At 36.4% G+C, this 19,979-nt stretch overlaps 1 protein-coding gene across 1 annotated transcript in view; it reads left to right on the top strand.

Annotated features, from left to right (window-relative positions):
• The window catches only part of FRY (FRY microtubule binding protein), a gene marked incomplete at its 3' end in the record, with an annotated part of 132,062 nt that overhangs the window by 82,299 nt on the left and 29,784 nt on the right, over positions 1-19,979 (top strand). The window contains exons 21-33 of the mRNA XM_010172653.1: positions 514-773; positions 1,095-1,284; positions 2,020-2,144; positions 2,330-2,387; positions 5,004-5,095; positions 5,296-5,468; positions 7,331-7,491; positions 8,196-8,306; positions 10,316-10,470; positions 12,526-12,625; positions 12,943-13,114; positions 14,882-15,138; positions 17,116-17,262. Coding sequence (XP_010170955.1) covers positions 514-773; positions 1,095-1,284; positions 2,020-2,144; positions 2,330-2,387; positions 5,004-5,095; positions 5,296-5,468; positions 7,331-7,491; positions 8,196-8,306; positions 10,316-10,470; positions 12,526-12,625; positions 12,943-13,114; positions 14,882-15,138; positions 17,116-17,262 — 2,001 coding nt within the window. The remainder of the gene's footprint in view (positions 1-513; positions 774-1,094; positions 1,285-2,019; positions 2,145-2,329; positions 2,388-5,003; positions 5,096-5,295; positions 5,469-7,330; positions 7,492-8,195; positions 8,307-10,315; positions 10,471-12,525; positions 12,626-12,942; positions 13,115-14,881; positions 15,139-17,115; positions 17,263-19,979) is intronic.

Below are 19,979 nucleotides of genomic sequence, written 5' to 3'. Positions count from 1 at the left end.
ATTCAAATGCCCTGATTAATTCTGAAGAATATTTATTAATAGCAGTGGTATTTGTCATATTGTCATAGTTCGTAGGAGTCTTACTCATGGGCTAAGACTCTGGCTGGCTGTTCAGACAATGAGCATAAGGACAGTCTATAATTGTTACAGGTTGCAGTCTCATGCAAGAGGCAGTGAATGAGTGCAGGCAGCAAGGAGAGTAGAAAGTAACAATGAGATTATACTGATCAGCATGATCAATATTTATTGTAGGGTTCAAGGGCAAGTTATTCTGTCTATCACAGTAAATAGGAGCTTTAAGGAAGAACCAGAGGAGAAATAATGGAGTAGCTCTTACCAACATTTGTAAAGAGCTGAGTGAAAGGGCAATGTGACAGGCAGCATAAAAGTGTTGGTCTAAAAAATCCAACAGAAGTTGGCTATGGAGCTTGAAAATAAAGGCAAGTACTGAAGGGGAACATGGCAGGAAATAAATGGCTGTCACTGTGTTTTTTTAATCTTTTCTCTCCATAGACAACAATCCCATTAACACACAGTGTGGATTTGCAGTGGCTGGTGGAGTGGAATGCCGTCCTAGTAAATAGCCATTATGATGTGAAAAGTCCTTCCCATGTCTGGATATTTGCACAGTCCGTTAAAGACCCATGGGTTCTCTGCCTGTTCAGTTTTCTTAGACAGGAGAATTTACCGAAACATTGTCCTACAGCTCTCAGCTATGCTTGGCCATACGCTTTCACGAGGCTACAGCTGATAATGCCTCTTGTGGATCCCAAGTGAGTAGCAATCTAAATTTAAGTCATTTTTATGGGTTGTGTGATTTTGATACAATACTTTTTTAGTCTCATGTTCCAGTATCAGTCTTTAACTCCTGCACAGTTTTACCCAGACATTCAGTTTTGAGTTTCATAATTGCAACTTGTAAGATGAAAAACTAGTTTTCTTCCTTCATTGATTTTTTCCCATGTATCATGTCATGTTGAATAGTAACTGATGGCTACATAGCATGTTTTATTCCCTTTTAAAATATTTTAAGATACTCTGTAATTAAGGCTGGGACATGCTTTTAATAATTTTGATTTATTTCTAAATCCTAGTATTCCTGTTAATGCAAAGAAAACAAGTACAGCAGGCAGTGGAGACAACTATGTTACTTTGTGGAGAAACTATCTTATTCTCTGTTTTGGAGTAGCAAAGCCCAGTATTATGAGCCCAGGACACTTGCGTGCTTCAACACCAGAGATCATGGCTACCACTCCTGATGGAACAGTGAACTACGATAATAAGGTGATGCATCTTGTTTCAAAATAATTATTCATTTAGGAGAGTTCTAAACCACAGCTGCGTGCAAAATCATATCCTGATGAAAGTATTTCACTTAGGGGAATATTTTGATGTACACAAACTGCTTAGAGGTACGCAGTTAACAATCAAAACATCTGTATAATCTGTATCAATATGATGTGTCAATAAATACTTGGCAAAAGCCATGGCATTTTCAAAATGCTACTTTTTTCACATTCTGGGTGATACATATTCAAGATAGAAGTTCTGGATGTATGTGTTGAAGTTAACTTTAGTTTGTCATACCCTTTCTTTCCTTGTAGAGCACTCCAATTTGTAAATTTATAACATTATTAAGCAATAAGGCAGATTTCTAAATAAACGTTGTATGCCTGTCAGACATGAAGGAATATTACATGAAGTACAATTTCAAGTAGAAGCAACCTGAGAGGAGCAGTAGTTCCACAAATGCAATAACTGGAATATTTTAATGAAACAACAAATTATTACAATAATCTGAATGGAAGCAAAGATATTTCCCAGATGTATTTATTTGCTAAGCCTTACCTAGATGATTATGATGTAGCAGGCATCCAGTTAGGCTGGTAGTAAAATAATTTCAGCATTAAATAGTTATTGATTCTTGGACAATGTAAAATGTTGTGTAAAAAACAATGTATTTACTTAATATTGATAATCCTGACAATTAAACATCAATGATTTCTTAATATATTTTAGGCTATTGGAACTCCATCTGTTGGAGTCTTACTAAAGCAGCTAGTGCCTTTGATGAGACTTGAAAGCATAGAAATAACAGAATCACTTGTATTAGGATTTGGAAGAACAAATTCCCTTGTTTTCAGGTACTTCTCCACTCCTCTTATTCTCAATTATTTTCCTCTAATTCCAATGCATTACTTTTGTTGTAATTTAAATAGACTCAAATTTTTATTTGCACTTTAGACATTAGTGTTTATGTATTGATTAAAATATTGATGCTTTTCAGAGGAGACTAGATTTTATTTTCTTTTTTTTAATTTTATTTTAGGGAATTAGTAGAAGAACTTCACCCACTAATGAAAGAAGCCCTAGAAAGAAGACCAGAGGTTAGTTGAGGAAATTAAATGTACTAGTTGGTTTGAACTACAAAATGAATTTAAACGTAGCAATTTTGTCTCCTTGAAAAACAAAGAAATTCTTTTATACTAAGTAACAATTTAAAGCTCTGTATGCAACAAGAATTTTATTAATTGTGTATGAGAACATAACCTGGCCACAAAATTGGTGAAGGGCTTAGAGGGGAAGCCGTATTTGAAGAGGCTGAAGTCACTTTGTTTTTTCAGCCTGGAGAAGAGGAGACTGAGAGGAGATCTCATCGCAGTCTAGAACTTCCTCACAAGGGGAAGAGGTGGGGCAGATGCTGGTCTCTTCTCTCTGGTGACCAGTGACAGAACCAGGAGAAATGGCAGGAAGATGTGCCAGGGCAAGTTTAGGTTGGCCTAAACCTTAGAGGAAAAGCTTCTTCAGGCAGAGGGTGGTGGAGCACTGGAACAGGCTCCCCAGGGAGGTGGTCATGGCACCAAGCCTGACAATATTCAAGAAGCATTTGGACAACACCCTCAGACACATGGTCTGAATCTTGGGATTGTCCTGTGCAGGGACAGGAGTTGAACTCAATGATCCTTGTGGGTCCCTTCCAACTCACAATGTTCTATGATTCTATGCTTCTATGACAACTTAAAATAATTCCATTAAAACTTAGTTTAATTTAAATTCTATCAGTGATACAAAATGTGCAATATAGAAATCTATTCTGAGGAAAAATTTCCAGACAAATATGGAACTTCCTCATAGGGAACTCAGAAATATTGGAAGCCACTTTCAATATCTGGAAAAAATACCTTGTAACACAGCTGGGCTACAAGCGCGTTTTGTGGTAGTGTTCCAATGTGCTTTTTATTTGCAGAGTAGGCAGGGTTATCTATTTCAATTTCAATTGACTAATTTGTTTATTCTAAGTACAGCAGGTTAACTGGCATATTCATCATTGTTTTCACCTTCATTATAGTACTGTCCTATGTTATAATAAAAAGTAGTGCTAGAAGGGATTCCAACAGACCATTTGATCTGTCCAAGGCAGGATGAACTACTCTTGTGTCATTCCTGACAGATGTTGTCTAAACTGTTCTTAAAATCCTCTGGTGGTAGACTGACTAAGCAGTTTAGTCACAGGATGTGTCCCTGTGGCTTAACAGGAAAGCCATGGGAGAGCTTCAGTACCAAGTTGCCGTTCTGCTCAATTTTCCCTCCCTGGCTCGGTTTTGGACCATTCCAGCTGGCTCCAAGACAGAAATCTCAGATGAGAGTGCAGGTAGCTCACTCCCAGGAACAAGCCTCAGAAGGCACCAAGCCACTAGACACAGTCCTCCAAACTACCCCAGCTGTTTGCTCTGCCATGCTCCCCTCACCCCTGCCTCCCTGAGTGCAGCAGCCTACGGGCCAGGTCACAAAACCCCTGCTCTGGCTACAGCACCATCCTCCAGCAGTTTGTGGTGAGAAAACACAGTGACAATGCTTCGGCCCAGAGCAACATTGCACAAGTCCTGCTAAGCAACGTGAGCGTAGCCAGCCTTCTTGAAGTCTTCTGGAGCAGTGTGAATATGAGGCAGCTTGTACCACTTGACTTTAGGGCCACAAATGGTCCCTTTCTCTGTTTACCAGTGTAGACACAGCCATTGTGTCCATGCAGCTCTGTTGAGAAGCCTGCATGGCTACGTACAGAGAGCAATGTCACTGTGTTAATACTGTCCAAACTTGCTTACCTGGGTCTCAGCAATTTCAAACTGTGCGTTCACTGCTCTGTCCTCCGCAGCAGTTTCAATAAGATGTCCTCATGGTGACCGATTGTTGACCCATCTGCCAAGTCATAGTCTTTGGTGCAGAAGCCACACAAAGAATGGTGGTCAGGAAGAAGTTAAATCATTAATAGGTGGACAGAGGCTCTCAGCTATGCCCAATATGGAAATAAACAAAAATTAATTAACTCATCAGGAGCTTCATTTGTGTTAAGTTCCATGTGGACAGTTCTTAATAACTCTGTGTCTGACAACCACTACCATTTCTACTCTGGATTGCTTCACACCTCACTTCACTTGTGTGCCTTCCATTCCTAAGAAGTAATTGATTTGAAGGTCACTTGTTTTGATACTGGGTAGAAGTGGATTAATACACATCAGTGCAGCGACTTGCCTCTGCATTTCTGCCTGTGCACCACTGAAGACTAAAGTATTTTCCTGGCAGCTGGTTATCTGTTCTGCACTGTACAATCCTTCCAGCACTCAAATTAGGTGGTGTAAAGCTAATATGAATATCCCTGCTACCTGAAGAGAGCATGTTTGTGGCACAGGAACCTTGTGTATTAATTTTTATCCAGTATTTGTTTCATTTTCACATTTTCAACGATGACTAAGGTAGCTGTTTACAACTTACAGTTACTGTTCAAAAGTAGTTGCAAAGACAAAATTTTGGTAATACTTAGTTCTGTGTTGAGGCATAAGCATACAGTCATTATGAGATATCCAAAATTAGTCAAGTTCCAACATGAAGAAAATGCTTGAACTGGAATTCTTAAATTTCACTACTTTGCTGACATTTCTGAAGTTACTAGTTTTTAATGTATGCACTTAGGCATGTAAAAAATGGTTGTTTTTTTAAATTCCAAGAACAAGAAACGTCGGGAACGCCGAGATCTTCTAAGGCTACAGTTACTGCGAATTTTTGAACTACTTGCTGATGCTGGTGTTATAAGTGACAGGTAGGACTATCAGTCATCATAAATATTGATCTTTAAGTGAATTAATTCTCAGTGATTACAACACTGAGTTTATGTCAGTATGTTCTTTGACGAATTGTGTAATCTGTCAGATATGGAGAGATTTTAATGCATTTCTTCAGAAAGCTGTAGTAGAACTACACTATTACTCTATATTAATGTACATTTTTCCTTTATGCTAGTACAAACGGAGCCTTAGAAAGAGATACATTAGCCCTTGGAGCCTTGTTCTTAGAGTATGTTGATCTGACTCGCATGCTTCTGGAGGCTGAAAATGATAAAGAAGTTGAAATCCTTAAGGATATGAGAGCACATTTCAGTGCAATGATTGCCAACTTGATACAGTGTGTTCCAGGTATGGTGCTAAACTATCTCAACATATTATGAAATTGCATTTAATGTATGTATTAGAAAAGTAATTTCTTATTTCTTTTTGAGACTTGTAGTATTCATACATAAGAATAATCTCTTTGTAAGTCCAGGAAATAAATTATCTCTGACCACCAGGGGCTCCTGGTTTCTTTGATGTAAGGTCTGATTTGCTTCCTTTTGACTTTTTTGCCAGACTTCTGATAAACTCAGAAAGGCCTTGAAAAATATAGGTAGTTACAGAAATGTGCATTATTAAATGGAGTGAAAAATTTGCCCAAGGTGTTGAGGTTGTATCCCATGTTACCTGACTGCAGTTGTGTATAGCAAAGATTTGTCCAACTGATTCCATGCTTTTTATAAAATATTGCAAGATCACTTCAGAATGTAACGTAATTCCGTTAGCAAAGACTTCAAAAAAGTCTTCTTTCAAGGCTTCCATGTAATGTCTAGAAGACACGGTCTGGAGCTTACTCAGTCTATGTAAATCTGTTGTCTCCAGATCGTTTATGACAGGACATAACAGCATTGGTAGCAATAAATACAAAGGAATTCAAGAGTGCAGTAAGGGAATAAATAATGAACAAATGTTTTTTATGTGAGTTCCCAGTGTGCAAATTTTGTCAAAGAAGTCATATAGTTGCTTTCAGCTATAAGATACATAAAAAGTATATAATAGTTGAACAAGATAAGGAAAAAATGGCATCCTTGCTATTCTCACTTAAGTCAGTAAAAAAATTCCCTTTCAGCTGAGTGGTGTCAAGTTCTTAGCTGCTGTTAACAAACAAAATACTGATTTTCTTTCCTTTATTCCTTTTCTGAATGATATTAACAGTACAGAATTTTTCTAGTAGTTACCTTGCCATGAGTATTTGCAAAGGCCTTCTTCTTTGCATTTATTCTCACATTCTACAAGGCACGTGAGAAAGGACTGTGTTGTATGAATTTTACACTGCCATGTTTTATGTTCTGAGAGAATGCAGTAATAACTGATGCATTTCAATAATTCAGTATGTAATTCTCTAAAGAGATGTGTTTTCTGCTAACAAGACAGCTTTAAAATATATCAATAACTAAGGAAGCCATAATATTTAACTCCTAGCAAATAAATGTTTATTGTGTCAACATCTATCATCTTTAGCCATGGTTCATATTGATTTGCATTAGCATTGTCTAGTTAGACTTTGTTGGCTTCCAGCACACCTTGTAGATGAAAAATACTGAGCCAGTAGCAGTTTTACAATCTCTTTAATAAATGTAGTACCACCCCTGCCATCACATTTTGCTTTGGGGAATTAAAACTATTGTTTAGAAGATTTATCTTCTTTTTTCTCCACATGGTGAAGATTTTTTTAAATATTTTTATTTTGTTAAGGTAATGTAGCTGTTCAGAAAGTATACTTCATCTTTGTCATAGACAAACAGGCACCAATTTTCTTTTGTTTCTTGTCCCTACCTATTACTGTGTTAGAATAAGACATATGTATTGTTTGGGCTTGCATTTAAAGGATTGGAAAGAACAAGTAAATATTTACCATTAAAGGAATGCAAGAGGCAGTGAAAGGTCTGATTCTATAATTATTTTTTTGCATGCAGTTTTTAATGTCAGATGTACTTCTTTATATAAATAAACATTAATTCAGAACTGAAGGTTCTTAGAAATAAGATGCATCTTGTTCACTACATTAGATTTTTTAAAGGAGCATAGGTACTTTGGATTAAGTATATACTAAAATTTCAGAAAGATTCCCTGTTTGTGGAAATTTGAAGTTCATGTTATTATCTCTGCCACATGAATGTGTATTTAACATTAACAAATTACAACTATTTCTATTTCTGTTCACTTAGTTCACCACAGGAGATTTCTCTTCCCTCAGCAGAGCTTGAGGCATCACCTGTTCATCTTATTCAGCCAGTGGGCAGGACCTTTCAGTATTATGTTCACGCCACTGGACCGTTACAGTGATAGAAATCATCAGATCACAAGATACCAGTATTGTGCACTGAAGGTATTAAAGTTTCACTGTCAAAACCAGTAATACCAATTTTCCAGTCAAAATACAAATAATTGTAGGGCTTATTTCCCTTTATTTCACAGAAATATGAAATGGCATACTTGATGCAAACTTGTATACTTTTCAAGGCTAATTATTTTGAAAATCAGAATGCAATTTAAAATTTTATTTAGCTGTTCATTAACAGGTTATCAGATTCAGTAAGAGGATATTAGGCTTTGAAATTAAATATAGTACCAATTCAGTATCACATGCACATCTCAGGACTGTCTCCCACACTTGCCTGGAGACATGCTCGGTAATAATAAAACACTTTTGTGGCAAAACCAGTTGCACCTCCTCCACATAAGTAAGCTGGGAAAATAATAACTTACGTACTTATATAAGCTGCATCACTTGGTGTAAAACAATTTTAACTTTTGCAGAAAGATACTATTGAAAAATTAATTGTTTTGTAGCTCAATTTGTGAAGACTGGGTAAAATGACAAAATGTGTCTTGAAGACTGAGGAAGCTGGGCACAGTATTCCTTCCAAAGGAGCATAATTTTGAATTTAGTAACATCTATAGCAACATAATTATTAAGTTCTAGCAAAATCAGCTGTTACAATCTTCAAAAAGGGCAAGAAAGAGGACCCGGGTAACTACAGACCATTCCTGTTAGCCCAGACATGTAACTAAATTTCCTTGTGTTTTTAGGCCATGTCAGCTGTGCTCTGCTGTGGACCTGTATTTGATAATGTTGGTCTTTCCCCTGACGGATATCTTTACAAATGGCTTGATAACATTTTGGCTTGTCAAGATTTACGTGTAAGTACTCACCAAAATGTGGCACTGATGAATAATTGTAATCTCTGTACTGGGTGAGTAAAGAGTTTGTGACTATAAGAACTGTGGCTGTGTATGTTCTATTTTGAGCAGGAAACCTTTGTGCAAGGTTCTAATACAAAAGAGTAATTAATTCAAAAGCATTTAAACAGTAAAAGAATTATTTCTGAAAATATAATGTAGGTAAATAATAAGCTAAAAAAATTGCCTTATGGCTCAGCGTTGCTTGCAACAGAAATTTAGACTTTTCATCTGCTGATAAAGAAAGGTTAAAAATGGCACGAGCTCAGAAATATTTGTATTTCTGTTTGGAGTAATTCTGTTTTGGAGTAAGTTTCTGTGAAATAAGAATGTAAAAACCCTTCCTGCTTTGTAACAAAAATGCTGGTGAAACAAATCTGCATGAAAGTGAGTGGGTAGGTTTTCTAAAGAAGTCAAGAGGATAAATGGTTCAGGAGAGGAAGGAAAGCATTGGTTTTTTTCTTTTTAAAGAACATGTAATAGATTATTCTTGCCATTTTCTCTTCCATTTCTGTGAAGATTCGTTTTTAATTTGTAACTACCCAGTCATATTTCTGTATTTATAGCTGATTAGACTATCTATTTGATGAAGGAGGAGTAATTTACATCAAGTGGATAGAGAACAGTGATCTTTCCCTCTGTGGTATCTTGCACTTGCTATTGTGTTATCTTGACCTGCTGTTGTCCCTAAGTCTCATACCAGCAGTGTTGACTGTGATTACTAAAAAAATGCAGACAGCAGAGCCTGAAGTCTTGTGAAGGATAGAGGATAAATGCTATAGAAATGGTAATTGATAGCAAAAGAAAAGGTTGGATAAGGTAAAGAAAGAAGGGATAGCTACAGAGAAAATCTTTCAGAAATGAGATAAGATTCTGGAATGTTGGTAGGGATGGAGCTATAAAGATATGTGTAAGTGATATGTATAATTGAAATTCTTATGGATGTGGGAAGGGAACACAGAACAAGAGAAAGTAAAGGATACATTTTCCTCCTGACATGTTTTCATTAACAAGTATTATATAACCATGTCTAATGGATTGTTGGTATATATCACTCGTATAGTAAATAGGGGCACAAAATTACCTTTTTTTTAGCTTTTTCTCTTGAAAAATGAAATTTGGATATGATAGGTGAATTTTATTTCCCCTAAGCTAATCACTATATTTCATGATTAATCACTGTAATTAAGGACTGTAACTAAGGTACATTGCCTATACAGCTCATTCAGATTTATATGAGAAGGATCCTACCCTCTCCATTAACATTAAATATCATTTGCAGTCTTTACAAGTGGTGAACTACATTTGGTGATGAAATATTAATAGGTATTAGTGTTTGGTGTTGCAGTTCTGTCTCCTGAAGGATCACAAAGACATAGTCCAAGCCCTGCTTGTGGTATGTTGGTAGCTGTGCAGGTACAAGGATTAAGTGATTGAAGGTCCGTAGGGAGAGTTGTTAGATTGTTTGATGTAGTTGGATTAAAGATGCAAGTTTTCATATGCCCAGGCTTGCAAAATATATTTTTCTTTGTCTGCTTTGCTTCTGTGTTAGTCAAAATAAGGATAAACATGGAAGTGTGTCACTTCATGAAACTCACATGAAATAGAAAATAAACATTTAACAAGTCAGTTAACCAGTACAGATGGAAGTTGCCCAGGAACACCTATCAAGCATCCTAGATTTTCCAAAGATCCTGCTTTTTTCTGTGCTTAATTTTGGAAATCTTCTTTGAAAATTTATTTCATTTATGTAGTCTTTGTACACACAGTTTTCCTTCAAGTGAGCAGTATTGAAAACTGAGTCACATTTCAGCTGTGCTATCACTAAAATAAATTTATGATAAATTTTCTGACTTCTTTTTATTTATTTTGAATTTTCCCATTGTTTTGCCTATGTCACTCTAAGAATTGTAGAGAATAAACACACCTGATCTCTCCAATCATGTTTGGACATGTATTTATTTTTTCAGGTTCATCAGCTTGGCTGTGAAGTTGTAGTCCTCTTGCTAGAACTGAATCCTGATCAAATCAATCTCTTCAACTGGGCTATAGATCGATGTTATACTGGATCCTACCAACTTGCCTCTGGATGTTTCAAAGCCATTGCAACTGTGTGTGGAAGCAGGTATTAATTAACCTATTAATCTACATTTTCAAATGTAAAGAAAAAATGGAAGTTCAGCTCGTGTTGTAAAGAAACATTAGTCACACTCTTACGTTATATCTTCTCAAACAGCTCTCGAGGACTGTATAATTTTACTTCCTTGATTCTGAACACAAAGAGTTGTGCTTGGTAACAGATGCTCTTACTGTATGTATATTTGAAATCTCTGGCATTTTTAAGCCTTTTTTCTCAGGAAGATACAAAATAAGCATAACACTTTAATTTGAACATCAGTCATAAATGTAGTTTCAAAATATTTGACACGGTTGTTCATTTACTTTATAAAAGGGAAAACGTTTTAAATGTTATTAGCTTGAAAGGAATTGGTTTGTTCTTTTTTTAGCTGGGTTTCATTTGATTTGGTTACCTATTCCTTTTCTGTAGCTTGGTATCATCAGTGCTGCTAGTGCTAAGCAAGAACACACTGTGTGAAGACACAAATAAAAATACTGCTTTTGTGTCAGGCCTTCAGAAATTTTTTTTTTTTCTGTATCTTTTCAAGATAAAAGTTATACAGAAATTTAATAGTAGTCTAACAAAATAAGATAATTTGCACCTAATTAAAACATGAACATTTGAAAAAGTCTTGACAAAAAATAATTTGGCAAGATATGTGATCAGCATAGTTCAATAGAGAAGTATTTAGAATACAGCAAATGAAAACAAGTATTTTAGAATTTATCTGTAAAAACTTTTTGTTCTGACAGGAATGACTAAACTATAGACTGCGTTATAGTGAGATTTTTAAAATATGAATGGAATTTTGTGTTTGCAAATTCAGTTGTTTTAAGGGTTTTTCTGTTTAATGAACATATAAATGTATCAGTTTTTAAGCCAGCCTTTCTTCCTTGGATTGTGTTACCTATGCCACTGTGTCCTAAAAAATTAATCTTTCTGATACCTACAGTAAAAATTGAGAGTATGATCTGCATTATTTGCTTTGAAGGGAAAGTCTGATAGATATCAAGTTGGGGATTTTTATTAATATTTGAAAGCTGTTAACAGTTTTTCCTCTGTTGTCTATCAGCATGTATAGAGAGGCCACTGCTTAAACTACTTGTAAAATGAGCAGTAATGTGTTTCATTGTTGATGTCTCTCTTTCTTCAAAGAAGCCACTTCCCTTCACTTATTTTTTTTAATTATATTTTAAACTTAATGGAAGGGCAATGAGATAGTTGTTGAGGATGTATTTCAGCTAGTATTTGGAATTGCCAAGTGTGTCCCATACCACACCCATACGTATTTGCCATATTTTTTAACACTAAAATATCCAAATAGGCATTCTGCAGCCATCCAGGAGCAGAATAGCTCACATCTAGGATGAGAAATTGATGGTTCGCAATTGAATCAGGTGCATTTACAAATCACCATGGAAAAGCAGAAACTTATTTAGTGAAAATACAAATATTGTGACATGGGAATTGCTTTTCTAGCTATATTCTCATAGGTTAACACTTTAATATGTTTACCCTTACAATTAATGTTGACTTTATAGATAGTGGACTTCTTGAAGCAGTTTATTGTGCTTATTCTTTGAAAATTATTTTGATAGAACTGTCTAACATCTGGGAATGTTCATGTCAGTGAGAATGCCTTTTCTCCAAAGGGACTGTTTTGATTGCAGCTTGCCTTAAGAAGTACTTTATCCCTGGAAATTTTTGTGCTACCCAACTTCTCTCGTGGGTCTTGGCCCATTCTATAAACAGTTTACATTGCAAATTAAAATGAATTGACAGTTCTAGACACAGGTATTGCATTTTTCACTGTGGGTAACACAGTGCATTCCTAAGCATTAGTCTAAGGTAATTATAAATAATACCATCTTTCTTCCCATTCACCAGAAAGCCCTTTGATCAAGCAGCATGTGTTCATAAAACTCCCTTTCCCATATTCAGGTAGTAGAACAGAGAAAAGAAAGATGACATTCTCTTTAGACCATATTGCAGAGTAAATCAGAGTAATATAATCTGCATTCCTCACTAACATTCACAAAAATGTACTGTTTATTCTTCTAGGAACTATCCTTTTGATATAGTGACGCTTTTAAACTTGGTGCTGTTCAAAGCATCTGACACCAACAGAGAGATTTATGAAATTTCCATGCAACTTATGCAGGCATGTATCAGCTACTTTTTTTAAAAAAACAACCCCTGTCTTTGGGGTTTTTTGTGAATTTCTTATAAAGTACTGTTATATTTGCTTTTTAGTTTTGTTTTGAAAATAAACAATTAGTTTTGTCTTGGCTATAAATACTTATGGGAATATTTATATAAAAATTAATGGAAAAATATGAGTTATGATGGCTTTCAAATTTGGGAGTATACTCCAAAGCATATAGATCATTCTCTGATATCTAAACTTGAAATGCTGACATTTCCTGAATTAATGATTTTTTATTGTCTCATTACATTTTTTTTTCCCCTCTTTCATAGATCCTTGAATCAAAGCTTTTTGTTTATTCAAAAAAGGTAGCTGAGCAAAGACCGGGAAGTATCTTGTATGGTACACATGGTCCATTGCCACCTCTTTACAGTGTCTCACTTGCCCTTCTTTCATATGAACTAGCAAGGATGTATCCTGAACTTACCCTTCCACTTTTTTCAGGTACCTGTATTTGACTTATTATCTACTTTACATTTTTGTACAAATGAGAGAGTGCTAAGACATTTCTACCTGTAAACAGCAATTCTATTTAGAAATTTAGCTTGACCTGGTTTTGTTCTGGTTCAGGTCAAATCAGATTTAGGAATGCAATATATATTTCCTAGAGGTACTTGAACAAAGTACAGGATAGCTATTTAAAAACCTTGCTTGGGGATTCTGTGTCACTTATGTCATCTTAGGGTTCTGTCATCTGTGTCACTTGTCTCATCTTGAAATTACAAGGGCCCTGAGTAAGTTAAAAAGTTACACTGGCAAACTACTGTAATGGGTTCTCTTGTTAAGCTTAGTGATTCTTCTTATACATACATTTATATAGGTGATACTTGTAAGGATAAAATTCTTCATTTTGTGTAAACATGACTTCAACTTTGGGAAGATTATTGCATGTCTCCAGTTTTACCAATGATTCAAATCACTCTGAATGAGTGAGTGATCTCTGTTATACCTTCTGTTATTTGCCACATCTACAAGTCATTAGTATCATTTTATCAGAAATACATTTTGTCAGGGTTACTGAGAAAAATATTAAAGAATCAGACATGTGGGAGCACCATTCAGAATATGTTCTGAGACCATTCCTGGGAACAATTATGTTTTGAGACCTACCTGTCTGTTTTAATCCATCTAATATGTTACTCTAGTTTTTAAATAACAGAATGCAATGTCTATAATCATGAGAATACTTACTGGCTTTTAAAAATTCTTTATGTTGTTTTTACTCAGTCTGTAGGGGCTGGAGGAAGGGTAAAGAAACAATACATCATCCATTTCTTCGTACCCAAGACACCATGAGTTATAAATAACTAGTCCAGGAAAATTCTGATGGCTCATTTATCTTAAAAAAAGCAAATATTGTTCATTATTACTTATCACTTACTCATGTTACTGTAGTGGCCATGTTGTTTAAAAGAGCTCAGATACCCAGTCCAAATCAGACAGCCTTTCTATAAATTTAGAATCATATGGAAAGAGAACAGTGTATGTCGAAGATTTTTAAAACCAGGCAGTGAGGAAAGGAAATGTTAACTGTTTTTACAGAAGAATTCTGGTAAAGAGAGATGTGGTTCACCTTGGCAGGAAGCCCATCACTGTATTTCTTATCCTAGATTTTCCAAATTCCTTTCTCTTACAGTGCCAGTTCTTTTTTTATAAACTATATAAAATGCTGTATACAGCACGCCCGGACTGGCAGCCGACCATGAATTTTATAGGCCTCTCCACAGGAAATAAGACTCCTAATAAGTGCAAGGTGTTTTTGTAAACTCAGTATAATAAGTGCCTTAAGATTTAAACTATAGCTTAGAAATGTGGAGGCTGATGGGGCACTTGTAATTCTGCAGAACACTTTTGCATATTTATTGTAATACTCCAAAAGCTCTTGAAATTCTAGAATAACAGCCAGTAACTGAATTATCCTTTTTCTTTTTTATTGACATCTGTTTCACATAATACATAATATGGCACATTAACAAGGGGTGACTTTCTAGGCGCAGACTATGTTAGTTATTTTAGACAGAAGGCCTGACCAATTGCCTGCTATTATTGACCATTAAATTAATGTTTCTCCTCAGGAAGCTCCAGTACATGCTTCTGTATGCCTGTGGTTTGCAGGTTGGTCTAAACACATCAGAAATCTGCTTTAAACTGTGTATTTAGGGTTTCTTTCATAAACTAACATGTTAACCTTTTCAACTTTTACTATTTTAGAGGTAAGCCAGCGATTTCCAACAACACATCCAAATGGAAGACAGATCATGCTTACCTATCTGCTGCCATGGCTTCATAATATTGAACTTGTAGACAACAGACTGCTCCTCCCTGGTTCAAGCCCTACCACTCCAGAAGATGAACTGAAGGACAAGGATGGGGATATAACAGTCACAAGTGGACTAAAAGGCAATGGCTGGGGCTCCCCTGAGGCCACCTCACTGGTTCTTAATAATCTCATGTATATGACAGCCAAGGTAAAAAAGCAAAGCAAATAAAAAAAATAAATAAAAAAAAAAAACCAAAACCAAAGTGCAAAACAATTTCTGAATTTTTCAAAGTTCTGTTTCTTAAGTAAAAGGTACTTAGGTTTCTTCCCTGTGATACCAGAAATTTTGCACCAAAACAGGGCACTGGAACAGTCTGTGCTAATCAGACACAACCTTCTTTTGGAGAAGTTCCTTCACTTTTTCTTCTAAGGACAATGCTAAAACTATTCTCTTTCAAAATATGAACAAAGAAAAGTGATTTACCCTTTAAAAAAACCCAAACAACTTAATAGTGAGAGCATTAATGATTAGTTATAGAGGAACTAAGTTCAGTTCCCTCCTGTATCACCTCCCAGGTTAATGTCTAAGGCAACAGATGAAAGTTTATTTGGGGTGAGAATGAGCACCTGGAAATTGTCCTACTGAAGCTCTTGTACTTTCTAGGAAACACTTAAATATTCTTTGAGAGAGAGAAAAGGAAAAAAAATAGTATATATTTCTAAGGTGCTAGTTAAAGAATTCTTTTGTAAAAGGGAAGTTATTTTACATCCCAGGTCCTGATAAAGGACCAGAGATTCCTTTTTTCCAATTATTTTTTCATGTAAAATGCCTAAGCAGCTGGTGGAGAAGGTACTGGGAATCCATCTTTTCCTTCTCTTTGCTAAGTTGCAGGCTGCTATACTAGTGTGCTGTGCCTGCTCTGGCACTGCTTTTGCCAGATTCAGTGCATATATCTAAACTGCTAAATACATAAACTCCAGGAAGTAATGCCTGGTACCCATGTCATATGGGACAGAGTGGTTCACATTTCCTGTCCTACTCAGGATTAATCCTCTCCTGAGTAGAATGTCTCCATGCTACATAGCAGCTGATTCTGGATCTCGCCTCATGTTGAGGCCCTGTAAGTAAAACATAATTATTATTTTGTGTGCATTGTCATATGAGCATGTCTGAAGTAATGTGGGGACTGTGCTTCAGCCGACCAGAATGTTTTTCTGATACTGTTGCATATCCAGGGCATGATACAGGCTTGTGAATTACCTGATGGTATTGAGTCTCTAGGATATTGTTAGAGGTATTCTATGGGTTGGAAACAGATGTCATGCAGTCTCACTTTTACCACCTGTCAGCAGCAGTCCTTGGGGGAAGTTGCTTCCAAAACCACATAAAGTTTTTGTTCCAGAGTGAACAAGTTTGCTTTCTTTAAACCATATTGATTGACTTAGTTTTGAGGCTGTATGCCTGATAAAGGGACAGGCACCTCCAATTGCCAGTGTAGGTGACAGTAGATGCAGATACCAGTAGTAGTGTAGATGTAGCTAATTTGTATTAAATCATTCTCAGTAGAATAGCATCATCTGGAGATTGCCAATCCTCACCTAGCAGAATGTCAGTCTGTGCAGTGGTTAAAACAGTCTTCTCAAAGTGAGAGCCAAAAATTTTACACAGGAAACAATTTTAGACTCCCACATCCTGGATGCACACACAAACCTTTTAAATGACTGGACAAAAGGGACTCATTCCTGTAACTGTGTCTTGCAAAAGAGAGCAAAAGCTGCTCGTTTACAGTGTGAAAGTGAAGGGCTGTCTAATGCTCAGTTGTGCGAGGATTTACTCAGGGAAGGGTGCTGAATTGTTCACCCCTGTGGAGGCTGTGGAGGCTGATGCACTTAGGTACAGACAGGCAGAAACAGAACTTCAGTTGCTTGAACAGCTGTAAAGATGAAACCAAATAAACTGCTTGACATTAGGATCACCTTGTGATTTAAGTCCTTCTATGGATCTGAACCTACTTTTAAATAGAGTTTATACTTTGAAGTCTGTCAGATAGCTTTTGAAAATGCTGTTTTGTCACTTTTTGCAGCATTTTACTGTTGGTTTTGCATGAGAAAATGCTCTAAAAGAGCACACCTTAGTTTGGAGGTCTGCATATTTCAATAAATGTATGCCTATGATCCTTTGCAGTATGGAGATGAAATTCCTGGACCAGAGATGGAAAATGTCTGGAATGCTTTGGCCAACAATGAAAAATGGAGTAACAACCTTAGGATAACACTGCAGTTTCTCATTAGTTTGTGTGGTGTTAGCAGTGATACCATCCTTTTACCTTATGTAAGTGTTTGCACTTTATTTTATTTACTATTGGTTGCACAGGTTTTAATGAAGAAAACAGCTAGCAATCACCTGCAGAAAATTAATTTCTGTTTCAAAAATAAGAAGTACCAACATATTCCCCAGCACATTGTATAAAATTAAATTGCAGGAATAAATGAGCCAAGAAACTGAAATTCAAGAAAAGAATTGAGTAGTGGGAATCTCAGTCTCTACCAGTGGAGCACACCTCATTTCAAACAAGAGGTGGGCTCCTTTCAAGCAAAGAGTAACTTTACATGTCTGTGTAAGGGGCCAGTAACAGGGGCTGGCCATAAATTGTCAAATGAATGAGAAAAAAATATTAGAAAGATGCAATTTACATATATATTTAAAATTTTATTTAAAAAACCAGAATGGCTGTTCAGAAGTTAAATAACTTGCATGAAAAATGAAGATAAATAAAAATAGTAAATGCCTATAATTTTTCTCAGTAATCAATTAGTTTACAAACCTATTAGTTAATTTTTTTTTGTTCTTTAAGCAATGGATGTTATATCATGAATGGGACATAACATACTAAGATCTTATTAGTTTGTTTTTTGTAAAGATTGAGGTGTTCCTTCAGAAAAGCATGTCGTTTTAAGAAAGTGCTACATTCTCTTCTCCTTTAGCAGACTAAGGCTTTCTGTGGGACATCTCAAGAGGCACAAGATAGCTAAACTTTATAAGCTCCTTAGCATATCAGCTTTTGCCTTTGCATGGCTGTCATTAATTATATAACTGTTCCTGCAATGTGCAAGCCAAACTGTGCAGGATATTGTTATTATTCAAGTTAAAATAAAATCAGGGCTGTCTGAGAAAGGCAAGATAATCCCATTCCCATGTTCTGTATTCTTGAGCTGCTGGGTGAAACAGAATCTAAATTTAGTAAATTTTCCAGCACAATTGCAATACGCTGTTCTATTAGTTAGTCTCTTTCTATTGATTTATTTGAAATAAATTTGGAATTAATGTGATTAAACTTATCTAAAAAGTCTCATAAACATACTTCATTTACAGTTGCTGAAATAATAATTTGCTTAAAGTGTTTATGATGACTGCTGTGCATCAATAGAATAAAGGAAATACAGAAGACCATAAAAATTTTAAAGATTCTATTTTACCATAGATGTCCTGTTGGTTTTCTTCTATTTGTAGGGTTTACTGTTCTGTATTCTCAAATCACTGCATATGTATCCAAAGTCAGTATTGTCTAACTAATCAAAAGAGGAAAGATTTGGAAGTGGAGATGCTGTAAGAACAAGCTCAAGGTTTATATGAGAAAAAGGCAAAGGAGTTGTTCACAAATGTCTTGAGGGTAATGAAGATCTTTCCATCAATTGTGACAGAAGCTCTCCATTCAGTGTTGACTATGCTTTGAGCAGCAGGCTAGATGAGAGGCATCCCAGGTTCTTTCTGACCTGAGTGATGCTGCAGTCTATGACAGACTCAGGATCAGGCCCAAAGGTGGCCTCCATCAGGAGGAGCGATTTTGGGAGAGAGCAAGTGGGCATCACAGAGATAAGAGACAAATTAGGGCTATTGTATTTCTAGCAGCTTACAAAAGGAATAGGGGTTGTTTTCTAAGGGGAAGGAGCAGTCCTGTGCTGAGCATATGTCTCACTCCTGAATCTGTAGCCTTGATTAGAAATGGCCTGATAACCCTGTCACCTCTTGCCTAGGAGCCCCTCACACACCTTGTCCTCCCATCCAAAAACTTTCCAATCCAGAGCTTTCAACATACATTTTTTCCAAAACTGTTGCCATCCCACAGCTCTGAGCAGCCTACCTCAAAACCCCTTCCTACCCATAGCACTTCTTTCTTCACATTCTTTCCAAACCCCCTTGGCTCACAGTCCTGCCGTCTTCCAGAACAATACAGTCCTCTTCCTCCACAAAAAGAGCAGTCTGTTTTGGTATCTCCAGCTTCATCTACTCAGCATCTCCTATTTTGCTTGTGGGACTTTTCTGCTCTTCCTCCCAGGCTTCCAGTGGCTGTTAACAAGACAATCAGGTCTTCCTTGGTGGTGGCCGCTGACAAGGTTCCTGTGTTTTCTGCCACCCTGTTAGTCTGCGTTTTGTAACGCTGAGTTAAAAGTCTGATTCTCGGATTTTGCAAAATGTGAAAAAGTTTTTAACTTTTGTAGGAAGCCTGAGTGTGAGTCACCCCTTAACCGATAGCTTTGTCTGGAGTAGGAAAACACACCAGGCTTATCACACACATCTGCTCAGTGTTTTGATAATGCCCTGAAGTTTACAGATAAGAAATCATACCTAAATCCGCTTAACTACACAAGGCTGCTGATACCATAAATGTGTATCTTCAATTATCATGTAGATAACATACACATTAGCAAATAAAGATAATTCAAACAGTTTATCAGCACTGCTCCAGCTTACCTGGGCTCAAAAGACCACACAGTTGCAAGATTGCCAGTTTACCCATCTCCTTTTGGACCCCACTGTGCCCCAAGGCAGTCACCAGCTGCTTCATGCCTTCAGCCATCTGTTCTGCCTGTGTGGGTCCGAGCCAAAAGCATTCCTGACTTACATGGTTTTGTTTTTTTCAAGCACCTACATTCATTGCTTTGTTTCTTATACTTCTGTTTCCTTTAAGCATTTTTTCCCAGGGCCCCAGTGCAAATTGCTGAGCTATCCTTTTTTTCACATATATACTGAAAGACTTCTTAGAATAT

Source organism: Antrostomus carolinensis, unplaced genomic scaffold (assembly GCF_000700745.2).
Source record: "Antrostomus carolinensis isolate BGI_N321 unplaced genomic scaffold, ASM70074v2 scaffold16207, whole genome shotgun sequence".
NCBI lineage: Eukaryota > Metazoa > Chordata > Aves > Caprimulgiformes > Caprimulgidae > Antrostomus > Antrostomus carolinensis.
The sequence above is the reverse complement of the archived record's forward strand: the minus strand, read 5'-3'. Positions and strand labels throughout refer to the sequence as shown.